General features: G+C 43.2%; 2 protein-coding genes across 9 annotated transcripts in view; one reads left to right on the top strand and one right to left on the bottom strand.

The window, feature by feature from the left end:
* The window catches only part of NECAB1 (N-terminal EF-hand calcium binding protein 1), a 130,633-nt gene that overhangs the window by 53,414 nt on the left and 64,130 nt on the right, over nt 1-13,089 (top strand). The gene's annotated exons all lie outside the window — the stretch shown is intronic.
* C2H8orf88 (chromosome 2 C8orf88 homolog) overlaps nt 6,629-13,089 on the bottom strand; it is a 129,778-nt gene continuing 123,317 nt past the window's right edge. For all 7 annotated transcript variants that reach the window (XM_045007724.1, XM_045007725.1, XM_045007730.1 and 4 more), the window contains 3 exons: nt 11,063-11,196; nt 10,201-10,339; nt 6,629-6,712 (listed from right to left, as the gene is read on the bottom strand). In XM_045007724.1, coding sequence (XP_044863659.1) covers nt 11,163-11,196 — 34 coding nt within the window. In that variant the 3' untranslated portion in view covers nt 6,629-6,712; nt 10,201-10,339; nt 11,063-11,162. The remainder of the gene's footprint in view (nt 6,713-10,200; nt 10,340-11,062; nt 11,197-13,089) is intronic.

Raw genomic sequence — 13,089 nt, 5'->3', positions numbered from 1 at the left:
AGGGCATACTGGGAACTGCAGCTGCCAGGAACCCTCTAGCTCAGGCCTGCACAACTCATAAAGCGGCGAGGGCCACATTCCTCCAAAGAAAACAGCTGAGGGCCGAAACCTCCCAGCCCGAGGAAACATCCCGCCCCAGGGCCGCCCAGCCCTGTGGAAACAAACCCTCCTTCCCCAGCGCCGCCCCACCAAAACAGCTGTGGGCCAAAAAGGAAGGTTGGGGGTGGGGAGGTGATACTTTATTTTAAATCAACCAGGGGCTCCCAGCTAAAGAGGTGGCTGGGAGCCCTCAGGGTCAAATTAAAGGGCCCAGGGCTCCGGCGGCTGGGGGAACCCGGCAGGGCCGGCTCTAGGTTTTTTGCTGCCCCAAGCGAAAAAAAATTTGGCTGTCCCCCTTCCCAGCCCTGGGCTCCCCCAGTACCCTCCTGCTGCCCCAGTCCTGGGCTCTCCCCCAGCCACACTCCCTGCCACCCCAGCGCTGGGCTTCCCCCTTTCCTCCCCACCAGTGCCCTCCCTCCACCCTGCTGCTGCCCCAGCCCTGGGCTCCCCCCCTCCAGTGCCCCCGCCACCTCCTGCCGCCCCAGCCCTGGGTCACTGGTAACTCGCTCCCAGGGCGGGTCATTCAGCCGGAATTTTGGATGTGCACAAAACACAGACAGGATTGGTTCCCATATGGTTACAGAGCTGCAGTAAAGTGGAACAATTTTCAGCTTGTGTGATTGAAGGATATCTGGATGCATATTATAAGACTGTCCTCCATAAATGAGGAAAAGTTGAGATGCCTTTATTATTCTTTTGTTCCACTCTTTCTTTCTATGGGGAATTTGCCAATGCAATATCACTGTCTTCCTTTCAAACAAACAAAAAGGCAATGGCTGTTGAAAATAGCAATTCCAGTCCTAATAAGCATTTCTTGCTCAATTTTATCCTACTTTTTCTACAGCAAGTTACAGTGGATCAGTATATTTGATTTGGGAGAAATGAAGTAAAAGCTGCCCAAACCAAGCTTGAGCACTCCTGAATTTTGAGGTGTTCAAATCTGGAAGGCAGGTGCTGGGGGTGGGAGAGGGCTGTGGGCTCCATGGGGGAGCATGGCAGCAACTGTCTGGAGCTGCATGGACCCAGACACGCTGGTCTGAGTGGCACAGTAAGCGGTTTGGGGGTTGGAGAAGGGATAGAGGGTTCCGGGGGGCAGTCAGGGGACAGGGAGCAGGGGGGGTTGGATGGGACAGAGGTTCGGAGGGGCAGTCAGGGGACAGGCAGCAATTGGATAGGCATGGGCGTCCAGGAGGTTTATCAGGGGACAGGTTGGGGGTGGGGTCCTGGGGGGAAGTTGGGTGGGGTCTCAGGAGGGGGCAGTTGGGGACAAGGAGAAGGGAGGCTTAGATAGGGGCTGGGGTCCCAAGGGGCAGTTAGGGGCAGGGGTCTCCGGAGGGGGTAATCGGGGGACAAGGACCAGTGGTGCTTAGATAGAGGGTGGGGGTCCTGGGGGGCAGTGGGGCAGAGGTCTGGGGAGGGGGCAATCAGCGGCCAGGGGCTGGGATTCAAAGGGCTCTGGGCTGCTGGCAGCCGCAGGGAGCCCTGAGCCCTTTAAATCCCAGCCGAGGTGGCGGCTGGGATTTAAAGGGCTCTGGTCTCCCTGCCCCTGCGGGCAGCCCAGAGCCCTTTGAATCCCAGCCCTGGCTGAGATTTAAAGGGCTCTGGGCTCCCTGCTCCTGCAGGCAGCCCAGAGCCCTTTGATTCCCTGCCGCGGCTGGGATTCAAAGGGCTCTGGACTGCCCGCAAAGCCCTGTGTGGGGGGGATTTAGAATCCCCCAGCGGACCGCACCATGAGGCTCCGCGGGCCGGCCGTATGTTGTGCAGGCCTGCTCTAGCTCCCTCTCCTTCCTCCCAGCAGCGTCTTCTATGTGCAACCTGGGCTCTTCTAAGCTCTGCTCCTGGTCCCATTGAAGTCAAGGATCTGTCCCTAAAATTTTTGTCCTTGACTTCATTGTACTATGACACATTACAGCAGCTGAGGATTTTTTCTAAGTTGCAAATTTATATTTCAGTGGACATGTATCTTGTGATTTGTTTGTGTATGTACACAGATACAGATTGTCAATTTTTTTAAAGTCTATATTAATTTTTGAAGAAAAATGCAGAAAATAAGCAAGATGTTTAATACTATAATTGTTACTAACATCAGGACAGTGGAACATAAACATGCAAGTCTGCTGCTGTATGTTTTTAGCTTCTGTTTTCTCCCCCCCCCACACACACACACCCTCTTTTGACACAGGAAGGAGTGTGTGCAGGACACAAAGATTAATATCTATTCATTACAAATATTATCTAAAAATGTTGGGTTTTAATGAGCCATGTCACTTGAATTAGTTCCTCATGTGATACCAAACTAAGTGTATTTCCATATATTGTTACTATTAAAAATATTTTGTTTCCTAGTGATCATTTTACTGCAAAGATTAAATCTGTCAGTCCTGAGAATCACTGGGTTATAAAATTATAAACTACTCCTAACCAACCATTTAACTTCTTGGATTTAGGCAGAAACATTCCCCATAGGCAGATTATTTCATAATTGTCTATGAGAGTTTTATACCTTCTCCCAAAGCCATCTGGTACTGGCCACATAAAGACACAGCGATAGTGGACTAACTGGATCTTAGTCTTGTCCCAGCAACTCCTGATTTCCTATTTGCCAGACAGGACAGGAGGGACAATACAGAGGATGAAGTTTTGTGGCAGATGAAGTCTGAATGACCTTCAACAAACAACTTTCTGATTATTCAGAGCCTCTGTGCTTTAAACTGGATTAAAAACCGGGCTTACAGATAAAAGGCTAGCAGACTGCTTTTATTAAGCCACTAAGACATTCTGCCTGACATGTAATTTACACAAAACAATTGCTTTTGGAGGTACCACTTAGCTATTCATCTGCATTAAATCTTGTGTGTGATATTGTTGGCTTTGTTACCATTATTAATGGTAAGGGAGAGATTTTTAAAGGCATAAAGGACTCAACTCCCATTGAAAGTCACTTCTATTTGTGCCTTTTATAATCACCTTAATTTTAGGCACTCCCACATTGTACCTCAGTAGTCAAGGATATACAAATCTCTGCAGAAATTCATGGAAGGCTAAAAGGTGAGATACAAAGTCTCAGCGACGAAGAGCTTTCCTTTTACTATTTTAAGAAAAAGATTAAGATTCATCAGCTCTAATTAACTCTGTGGATGGCCCCAAAATTGGGCAGCTGTCTATTCCTGCCGCACACAAAAGCGCAATTCAGCCAAACCTGAGGATTAGGGCCACAGTATACAATAAGGTATGCATTTCATCATCAGTCTTCACCATGGGAAATCACAAAGGGACATGAGCTCCTTGCGGATCAAGTGCCACCCAGATCAATTTCTGGCTAGGTGGTTTGGCTGTATATTCAGTTTATGTCCACCACTGGCAATTTTATCATGTCACTTGTGCTTTTGTCATGCTCACATGATCAATGGCTGTGTAACAGCGTTCCTTGGTACACACACTTCAGAATTTATTGGTCTTCCATTCTAATAATATGGTTTCCTATCTCCACAGGAGTTGAGCCAGGCTCATTGTTGGCTCTTCTTCACCAAGCACTACTTAAAGTAGTACTTTGAAAGTTCAAGGACCTAGTTATCCCTTATGTGGGCATTGATACCTGTGCCAAGTGAATGTAAAACACCATCATTCTGACTGGGTAGCATTTCATATTCACTTGGCACAGGTGTAAATAAGGTAATAATTGGAGATATACCAATCTCCTAGAACTGGAAGGGACCTTGAAAGGTCATCTAGTCCAGCCCCCTGCCTTCACTAGCAGGACCAATTTGTGCCCCAGATCCCTAAGTGGCCTCCTCAAGGATTGAACTCATAATCCTGGGTTTAGCAGGCCAATGCTCAAACCACTGAGCTATCCCTCCCCCCTAAAGGTCATCAAGTCCAGCCCCCTGCCTTCACTAGCAGGACCAATTTTTGCCCCAGATTCCTAAGTGGCCCCCTTAAGGATTGAACTCACAACCCTGGGTTTAGGAGGCCAATGCTCAAACCACTGAGCTATGCCACAGCCCACACAAGGTTCAGGACTGGTTTTTTTTAATATTCAATTGATTCTTGGCCTTTGAATTATAACTCACGAAATCAAAGCCTATGTCAAACCCAAATCACCTGTGAACCTCCTTCCTCCCACAATTGCTAAATTTACATTTAAAAAGGAAGAAAGGCAACATTTTTACTGTAATCGTGTGAACCTAAGCACTAGAACAATGAGTTCATTATCCCTATTAGAATCTTTATATCTTAGTATTTTAGTAAACTCTCACCTGCTTTGTAAACCCAGTATAGCTCTTTCCTTCCTAAGTGCATTGGGTTGCAATACTTTTAGAAAATGTCACGGAAGCCCCAATTCCCCTAAACATGCCAGTATGTACTTAACTTTATGCATATGCTTAAAATATCCCAGTTCAGGAAAGCACTTTCAACATGAGCTTAAGTGTTTAGCGGAATTGATGCCAAACATATTATATTGTGGTTCTTGTGTCTCTCTTCACTAACTTAATTCAAGGTAATTATATTAAAGTAAAATTATTTTACACCCTATCACAACTTCACAGTAGATTATGCTGTATGACTCAAAAATGCTTTGCTTATTATCTGTGCTACTGCCTGAATAGTTGTAGCCAGAGGAGAGGAGAGAATACACTGCACAAACAACCAACAATGTGTTTATAAATGGTCCAGCTAGTGCAGCAGCACATGGAAGTATGGGGGTGCAAGGTGACCTATAAAAGAGCACAGGAGGGAAAGAAGGCTCTTCAGAGTGGCTATGTCTCCTCCGTATGCAGGGGGCAGGATGAGATGATGGGGAGGAGTTCAGACATTGAGCTCTGTCACCACAATGCACCTGGTAACATAACTGTGCTGGTATCTCGCAGAATGTATACTGCCACAGAAATAGACCTAGTGCAGGTTACTGTTCCCTGTAGCAATGGGGACACCAGATCACAGCACAACAGCCACTGCCCCAAACATGGGGCAGGTAGCAATGTGTCACGATCTAGCCCTAAGATCTGGCGGGCCAATCAATCATGTTATCCTGGAGTTTAGTGTGCTGCATTTTTTCCCACTACAGTGGCATACAGATCATCCTTTCAGATCCACTCCTGGGCACCTTTGCCTGCATTAAACCAAGATGCAAGGCCTCTTTCATGGCCACACGTTAGAATCACAGCTTCATATTAATTTCAGTTTGTTGGAATTTTAAAAGTGAACCCATTTACTCAGGGCCATCCAAGCCCTTCCTTGTCCCCAGTCTTCAAAGTTCCAAAACACACCATGCTGAAAGCATGTCTTTTTGCCGTAATAGTAGCTCTATACACCACTGATTCATTAGGCCAGGTTGTGATACATTTTCTTGGACAAACTCTATGTACATATTTTCAGGCTGTCACTAATTCTGAGCCCTCAAACCCAGACTTAATTTTATTGTAAATGACAAGGAGCCCATGCATCCATCCAGGGGGAGTCTCTGAAATAGTCCTTGGTTACAGTGAATAATTTCTGGAGCTCATTACAAATGCAAATACTCCCACTAGTGCCTTCTACACTTGCACAGTAATTGTTCTAATAATGGCATCCTTGGGAAAAGTTGTCAGAAGATGACAAGAATATCTGTCAGGGTTACAAAATAAGAACTGCCATCAGACTGTAACCAGGTTTCTATGTTCATGATTGACAGGAGGACACAGTGGGATAACTGCATCACTCACAGCTGACTGAAATGGGCTAGTGGGTAATAATTCTTGAAGATTTATTTTAAAGATACTGGGCCATATTTTCAGCTCCACTCCGCTGTGCAAAAGGAACAGAAACTGCATGCAAATCCCCTTGGGTGAAGAGCTGGCATAGCCAGCATCAGAGCTACTCCCCTAGTTCCTGCAGACATGGCATAGAAGTAGTGCTGGGGATATGTGATGGCAGGCACATGGACAAAGTACACTGCTGCCCAGCTACCCCCACATAGTGAACATCACTTGGGGACCTTGCCAGTTGGAGCTATTGTAACTTATGCTTAGGCTACTCTAAACTATGTGAGGGATAGAGCAGAGTTGGGCAGAGAATCAAGGAGCCGTAACCACCTTCCTGCCACTCCCACTCTGTTGCGCTGAGCGGATCTTGGACACAGCAGAGAATCTGTCCCCCTTTTAATGCTCATGAAAGGTAACAGATTAACATTCCTGATGATCCAATTCCTCTGTGTGATCACAAGAGAGACTTGGCAAACTTTTTCCTCACTGTTTTTCTAATGTGCCCCAAACTTGCTCCATACTAAGACCAAGAGGATACGTCAGGCCTCTAACACTGGGCAGGTAACAATGTGTCATGATCCAGCTCTCTGATCCCGTGGTCCAATCAATCTGCATTACCCTGGAGTTTAGTGTACTACACTTATTCAATACTATGGCATACAAATAACACTCTGCCAAGGCTACAAAAAATGTGCAAGTTAGTGCCAGTTGTAAGGGTTACTGAATGTAAACTATAAAACTTCAATAGTTCAGCAAAACTTTAAGAATGGTTAATATTTATCCCTTACCTGGTTTTCCATCAAAATCAGAGAGTCCATCTGAGTCCCATGCTGCTGCTGACATTCTGATTCCATATGCAAGAGGATGTACAACTGCCCAATAAAGTTAAAGGGAGAAAATATTGAACTCCATCATCTTTTTTCCTCCCAAATACAATGTGGAAATAAGACAGGCTTTATAAAAGCAGCTGAATGGAACACAGTCTCTCCAATTTGCTGAATTGCAGTTGATGGACAAATACTAACTTTTCCTTAAAATTTTATGGAACTGTTGAAAAGTTAAATGTACATATTTAACATTCAGCAACAAATAGACTGGAAAAAAGTATAACGAATGAGGTGATGCCACCTTTTAAAACTGTGTCATTTTGCTTAAACTTCAGTTCAAGCATGAATTTTGCAGCAATATTCTCATCAACTCTCAGAACCAGAGATTAATATTTTATACTGTTTGTCAATAGGGATTATAAACATTCAGATTATACATAACATTGATTTTAGCTCTAAAACTAAGTGTGGAGGAAAAGGCAAGATGGTAATCAGAATGATCTGATTTTATGGTCCAATATTTCATGAACCGCCAAAGCTACTAAAAAACTGCTATACACAATAATGTGGACATACAAGATTTCCTCTGGGAAAAATCTAAACATAGTATTTTACTTTGAGGCAGTTTTACCCAAATTGGAATATTTCATTTTGTTGTCCTGACTCAAATGTTTTTAATGTTTTGTTGAACTGATTCAACTACATTTTTCTATCAGCACATTGCATTGTGAGAGTTGTAGTTCAGGGCCCCATTCTTTCCACTGGGCCATGCTCCCAGGAAGACTATATGTCCCATAATACAACATGGCTTTCCCTCCAAGCAAGCTGTACTGTGCATCATGAGAGGCATATGATTCTAGAAGCATCAGTGAATATGTAGTCCTACCAGGAAACATGGCCCATAGAGGAGAATGGAACATCAGGCTCCCAACCTACAACTCCCATGAGGCTCTGTGCCACTATTGGACAGTGCAGTTTAATGTTAAACTGACTCAGACTGAAGCATTTCAGGTCAGTTCAATAAACCAAAACAAAACATTTCAAGTTCTGGAACACTGAAATGTTTTATTTCGATCAAAAATGTTGAAACAAAACATTTTGACACTTCCAGATAAAAAATGTCTGGAATTTCTGTACTGCAAAGATTGTGAAATTTGAATTTTTTGTCCCCATTTGGGGGGACAACTACTGGAATTTCCCCTGCGATAAAAATTCCAAATTCTGCTCATCTCTACTTTCAGAAAAGATATCGATGGTCCCTGTTTCCCTCTTTGTGTTGGCTCTGTAGTCATTATTGAGGACTTTACTTTTTTTCATATGTGCAGCCATTTTTTATAGTTCTCTTAAGGCTCTTATTAGCAACATAGATATATCTGGAGCTTTGCTTACTAGACTGATGAAGTATTGATAGCATAGTCAGCTGCACAGTCATTGCATTCTTGTGAATCATCCTCTGGTGCAAGGGAGCAGTTTATAATGTATATTTATAGGTTTATTTGATTGTCTGAGTATTGTATATTATATTGTCTCAATTCATTATTCAGGACAATTTCATTCTCTGTTGTAACCACATCACAGAGAGTGATAACTAATTATTCTAAGGATACCTCTGCATAACAATGAGATACCAGCCCCAGAGTTCCCGCCACTACCACAGTGAGCATAGGACCATGAACATTAGGAAGAAACAGATGAGTCCAACTACCAGAATTAAACAATAATCCCCGATAGCAGAATGACTGCAGAACACAAAGAGATTTTAATAACTAAGCAATTAATTTCTAAACCCTTATTATGAGACTATAGTCATTGGTAGGGAAATGTCTAAATGACACTGGGTTATGAAAATCTTTGAAATACTATTCAGAGCTTTCAATAAAGTCTGTTTATGTAGCCTTCTTTTCATCATTATGTCTACCTTGTGCATAACTGCTTCCTATAATGAGCAAATGTAAATTACATTTCCCTGTGCCAACAAAACTCACTGCCCTCCATGGAGATCCTGAATGCAACTGCCCTGTGCCGATTATCTGCTGGGGTGGAGGTAGCTTTAATCCCAACAAGAGTCTGCGTGAGTTTAGGTGGTGGATATTCTAGAGTAGCACTGGATCAGTGCACTAGCCAGGCCCCCTTTGTGGGAAGCCCTTATCCCTTATAAAGGAGGAGCCAAGAACAGGTTGCAGCTACTTTGCACTGCCACATCTTGGATTCCTGGAGATTCTACCATCAGGGACCTCTGCCAGCACTTACCCTCACTGCATCTAGCTCAAGGGTAGACTGGTCTTTTATTGGATATTAGGTATGTTCAACTATGTGATGTGGGTGGGGAAGAGTATTCAAAAGAATACCTAAAATAGTCCTTGAAAATAACTTCATGATATCAGGCACAGAGGGTTTTGAGAGAGAAAGTCAGGCAGGTGAAAAATTCTGTGTGTAATAGGCAGCAGAAATTCTGAAAATAATTGTGCTGATGTGACATGTATGCTCTCCACTATACACTGCCTAGTATGCTCATCACGAATCAGAATGATTGTAGTGTTGGAATCAGAATGCCAGTCATCCAGAAAATACTGTAAATAACATATGTTCAGCATTACCAGACTGGAGTCTATACTATGGCATTCCTTGGTATGTATACCAATGGGAACATTGAAAAGTTGTGCACTGCAAATCTGAGTAATGTTGCAGACACAACCCTGTGCTGAGCATTTTCCACCTCTATCCCCCAATATCCTCTAAGTCCCCAATTATTTACATAGGATTCTGCAGCTAGCTATGCCTTTTTGGGAAGAACAAAATGTTCTAGGTTTACTCATGCCTGTGCTGATTGAAGATACATATTATTAATGTTGATAGTATCTAACAATCACAGACATACAAAATTATAGGGTCTCTGCCCTGTACTGTACTGTTTAACTCAGTCTGGACACAAAGGACAATGGGACCTCAATGGATAGTAGGTACAATAGATAAGGAAGGATGGTACAGTGATTTGGGCACTAGTGTGATCCCTAGATTTGATTCTGTGTCTGTCAGAGCAAATCACTGTCTGGTTGTCTCTTATTTCCCCATCTGTAAAATGGGGATCATAGCACTTCCCAAACTCACAGGGTTTTTGTGAAGATAAATACACTCAGCGACTGTGAGGCACTCAGATAAGTTCCTTAGATAGAAGGAAACATCAATCAGTATGAAAGAAGTGAGGTTTAAGAAGGAATTTGAAAGAGGACAGGAAGCCCGGCCGGCAGTCAGGCTGTGAGAGGTTTTAAACGTAAGTGTCAAGAAGCAAGCCTTGATTTGCTTTCTTCTCCACAGGAAGAAATTAGGAGAGAGGATGTGAAGCAGCACAGGTTGCAGTGATTGTTCTGTATCGTTTCAGCTATGGCTTAGTTTATATCTTTCTATCTATTGGCACTTAGTTTAAAGATTAGGGGTGGCTCTTTTCCGATAAGTATCCTTCCAAAATTCCAGTAAGTGTCACGAGTAACACAAAGAGAACAACGACTTCAGCATGTTGTACCATATGGAAGTACCTGTGCCTGTCTAATGATGGAGTAAAGTGGCCATTGTGAGAACCAAAGACTGATCCAGCTTCCTAATAGAGCAGGTCAGGCTTTTAGGTTGATCAGCTGGTATCTCCGCCAGGCCCTCAAAGGTTCTGGACCCCGGTTGCTTTTTGAAAGAAAATGTGACTCAGTATCAGTTTTATAAAACATATAAAACCTTTAAACTAAAATCAAGAACACACATCACCAAAGTTAATACTATGAATAGTAGTTTAGCTAACTACAGTAAGAATAGAGTACATCAAATCAACATCAAATTAGTCTCAGTATTGGAATAAAGTTAAGTCATGAAATTAGTACTAAAAATTATCCTTATACATTCCAAAAAGGAGTCTGAGAAGGTATCTGTCAAATGGTTATAAGTCCCTAAAAAGATTTCTCCAAAGTCAGTCAAAATATATAATTTGAATGGTTAAGTAGCTTAACACTAAAAACAAATTATTATCTAATGTCTCAACCTCAGATCCAATTAAAGGTTTCTTCTTAGATTTCAATTCCTCTGTCATGGCTAACCCTCTCCTCCCCAACACAGATATTCTAACACAGACTTTAACAAGCATGCTAAACAGAAATTTAACAACCTTTATTTACCAGAAATTAGAGATGACAATTTCAAGTCTCTCAGGACTTTAAATACAGAACACACACTAATGAATAATTTTATTAAACAATATTTAAACCTGGCTAAGCCTGGAGAACTTTTCTTTCAGGCACCTTTATGGGTGCTCACACGCACAGCCATATTTTCACTTACACACTCTAAAACTAAAAAGGCTGGGACAGCTCCCAGCTAAAATGGAAACACAGAAAAAGAAAAAAATATATATACTTAATACAAGTGGGCGGTTGCAAATCTCCTGCTCCCACTGTCTTCTTGACTCTTGCAGAGTAGGAGCTGGAAATGTAGACAAGGCAGCAGATGGTGATGTTCAGCTGGTATGGTGCTTCTTGCTAGCAGGCCTCCTATGGGTGCAAGGAGAGAATAGTCAAAGGCTGGAGTGGGCTGGTTGTTGATGTTGTCACTTCCTCTCCCCAAGATGGTTAAGTCTTGAAGATTTTGGAAGGTCAGTCATACCTCAGGTTGCTTGTTGACCTGCAAGGCAAGGCTTCTCAGCATTACCCTTGAGTCTTATCCAGACTTTGCTTATTTTGCCTTGCCGCACCTTCCTCCAAGGTCTTCAAACAAATCAGGTGTGAGGCCTACCTTGGAGCTATGCAGCTTGATCCAGTTAGGTTTGAATTAAGTCACCCTTAGCAAGTGCCATTTGGAAAACTTCTGCTTAAATAAGCAATTTTTAAAAATATCCAGTGTTTTGCATATTGCAGAGACTGTGAGTCTGTGACCCTCCCCGCAAAATAACAACAATCCAGATACATTACACAGGCTGGCATGATCCTATCTGGGTGAAAGGTGTTAAGGTGACATTGTGTCACCAGTTTACAGACAGTTCAATATAAAAATCCTACAATAATAGGTACCGTATATACTCGTTCGTAAGCCAAATATTTTAGGTAAAAAAGTGACGCATCGAAGAGCAGAGGTCGGCTTATAAACGGGTCTACACCAAAATTTGATGATTTTAGACTCTATGGAATCACTGAATTGAATATCTAATACAGGGATTGGAAAACTTTGGCATGTGGCTGGGCCAGTTTGTTTTCCTTCTGTGTCCACGGGTTTGGCCAATCACGGCTCCCACTGGCCGGGGTTCGCCACTCCAGGCCAATAGGGGTGGCGGGAAGCGGCATGGGCCGAGGGATTTGCTGGCCGCAGCTTCCTGCAGCCCCCATTGGCCTGGAGCAGCGATGTCTGATGTCCCCTGGTGAGTTAGGCCCCATTTAATACTCTTCTCTTCTCCCTGTATTGTGCAACCCATGCACCCTGGGAATTGCCTTCTGTTTGCCCTTATATAATATAGAGGTTTGCCCTCATACAACACAGAGCTAGTATGTGAAAGCCACTGATGACTGGCATGGGCAGAAGGTGTGGGAGTGAGGAAAAGCTGGCAAAGCAGCTAACCATCTGCTCCTAAAGTTGGATCCACTCAGAATACAGATAGTGTTCTTCAGGGATGGGAAAGGGTGATTTTGTAGGTTAACCTGAAAGGACCGCATTGATGAAGAGATAAGGGACCTTTCTGGCTGTACCATGGGAGTGAGAAGAATGTACCATCTCCTCAAGAGTAGGAAAAGGGGAACATAATGGGAGTTAAGAATTTACCACATGGAAGAGAGGGAGCTGCTGCAGCCAATTACAAAATGGCTGCTTTAGCAATGACACACCTCTGCCACATTCAAAAGGCAGGCACAGAAAAAGTTCCTGTGAGAGGGCAGGCCTCTGCTGAAGAAAGTCAGCAAGAACCAGGCAATCAGCATGAAAGGTGGGTTTCTGGAACAGGTACATCTCCTCCCATAACTTATAGTGTGGCTCAAACTGAAGTTATGGGCTTGACACAGAAATAACTGTGTGAGGTTCTTTGCCCTGTGATATGTAGGAGTAGGATTGCCACTTCTGATGTACAAATACACAGGATATTTGGGATGATCTGGAGCCCATAAAATTGGACACCTATTAGCATATATTGAGCACCCTTACAGATCTCCCAGAACAACTACCACAAAAAGGATGATCCTGGGAAAACCTGAACAGGTGGCAACGCTATGTTTGAGGTCAGAACAGATCATCATAATGTCCCTTCTGCCCTTAAAATCTATTATATTCAGTATCACAATCAAAAGTATCATCTAAGCAGAGAAAAAACTGGGTGTGAAGTGCAAAGAAAGGATGCATGTAAATAAGGGAATTTTAAGTTATTTAAATAATGTTCTTTTCAATTATTAAAATGCTTGCAGGGC

This window comes from Mauremys mutica, chromosome 2, assembly GCF_020497125.1.
Source record: "Mauremys mutica isolate MM-2020 ecotype Southern chromosome 2, ASM2049712v1, whole genome shotgun sequence".
NCBI classification, from domain to species: Eukaryota; Metazoa; Chordata; order Testudines; family Geoemydidae; genus Mauremys; species Mauremys mutica.
Note: the sequence above shows the minus strand (reverse complement) of the source record. Positions and strands in the feature narration are given on the sequence as shown.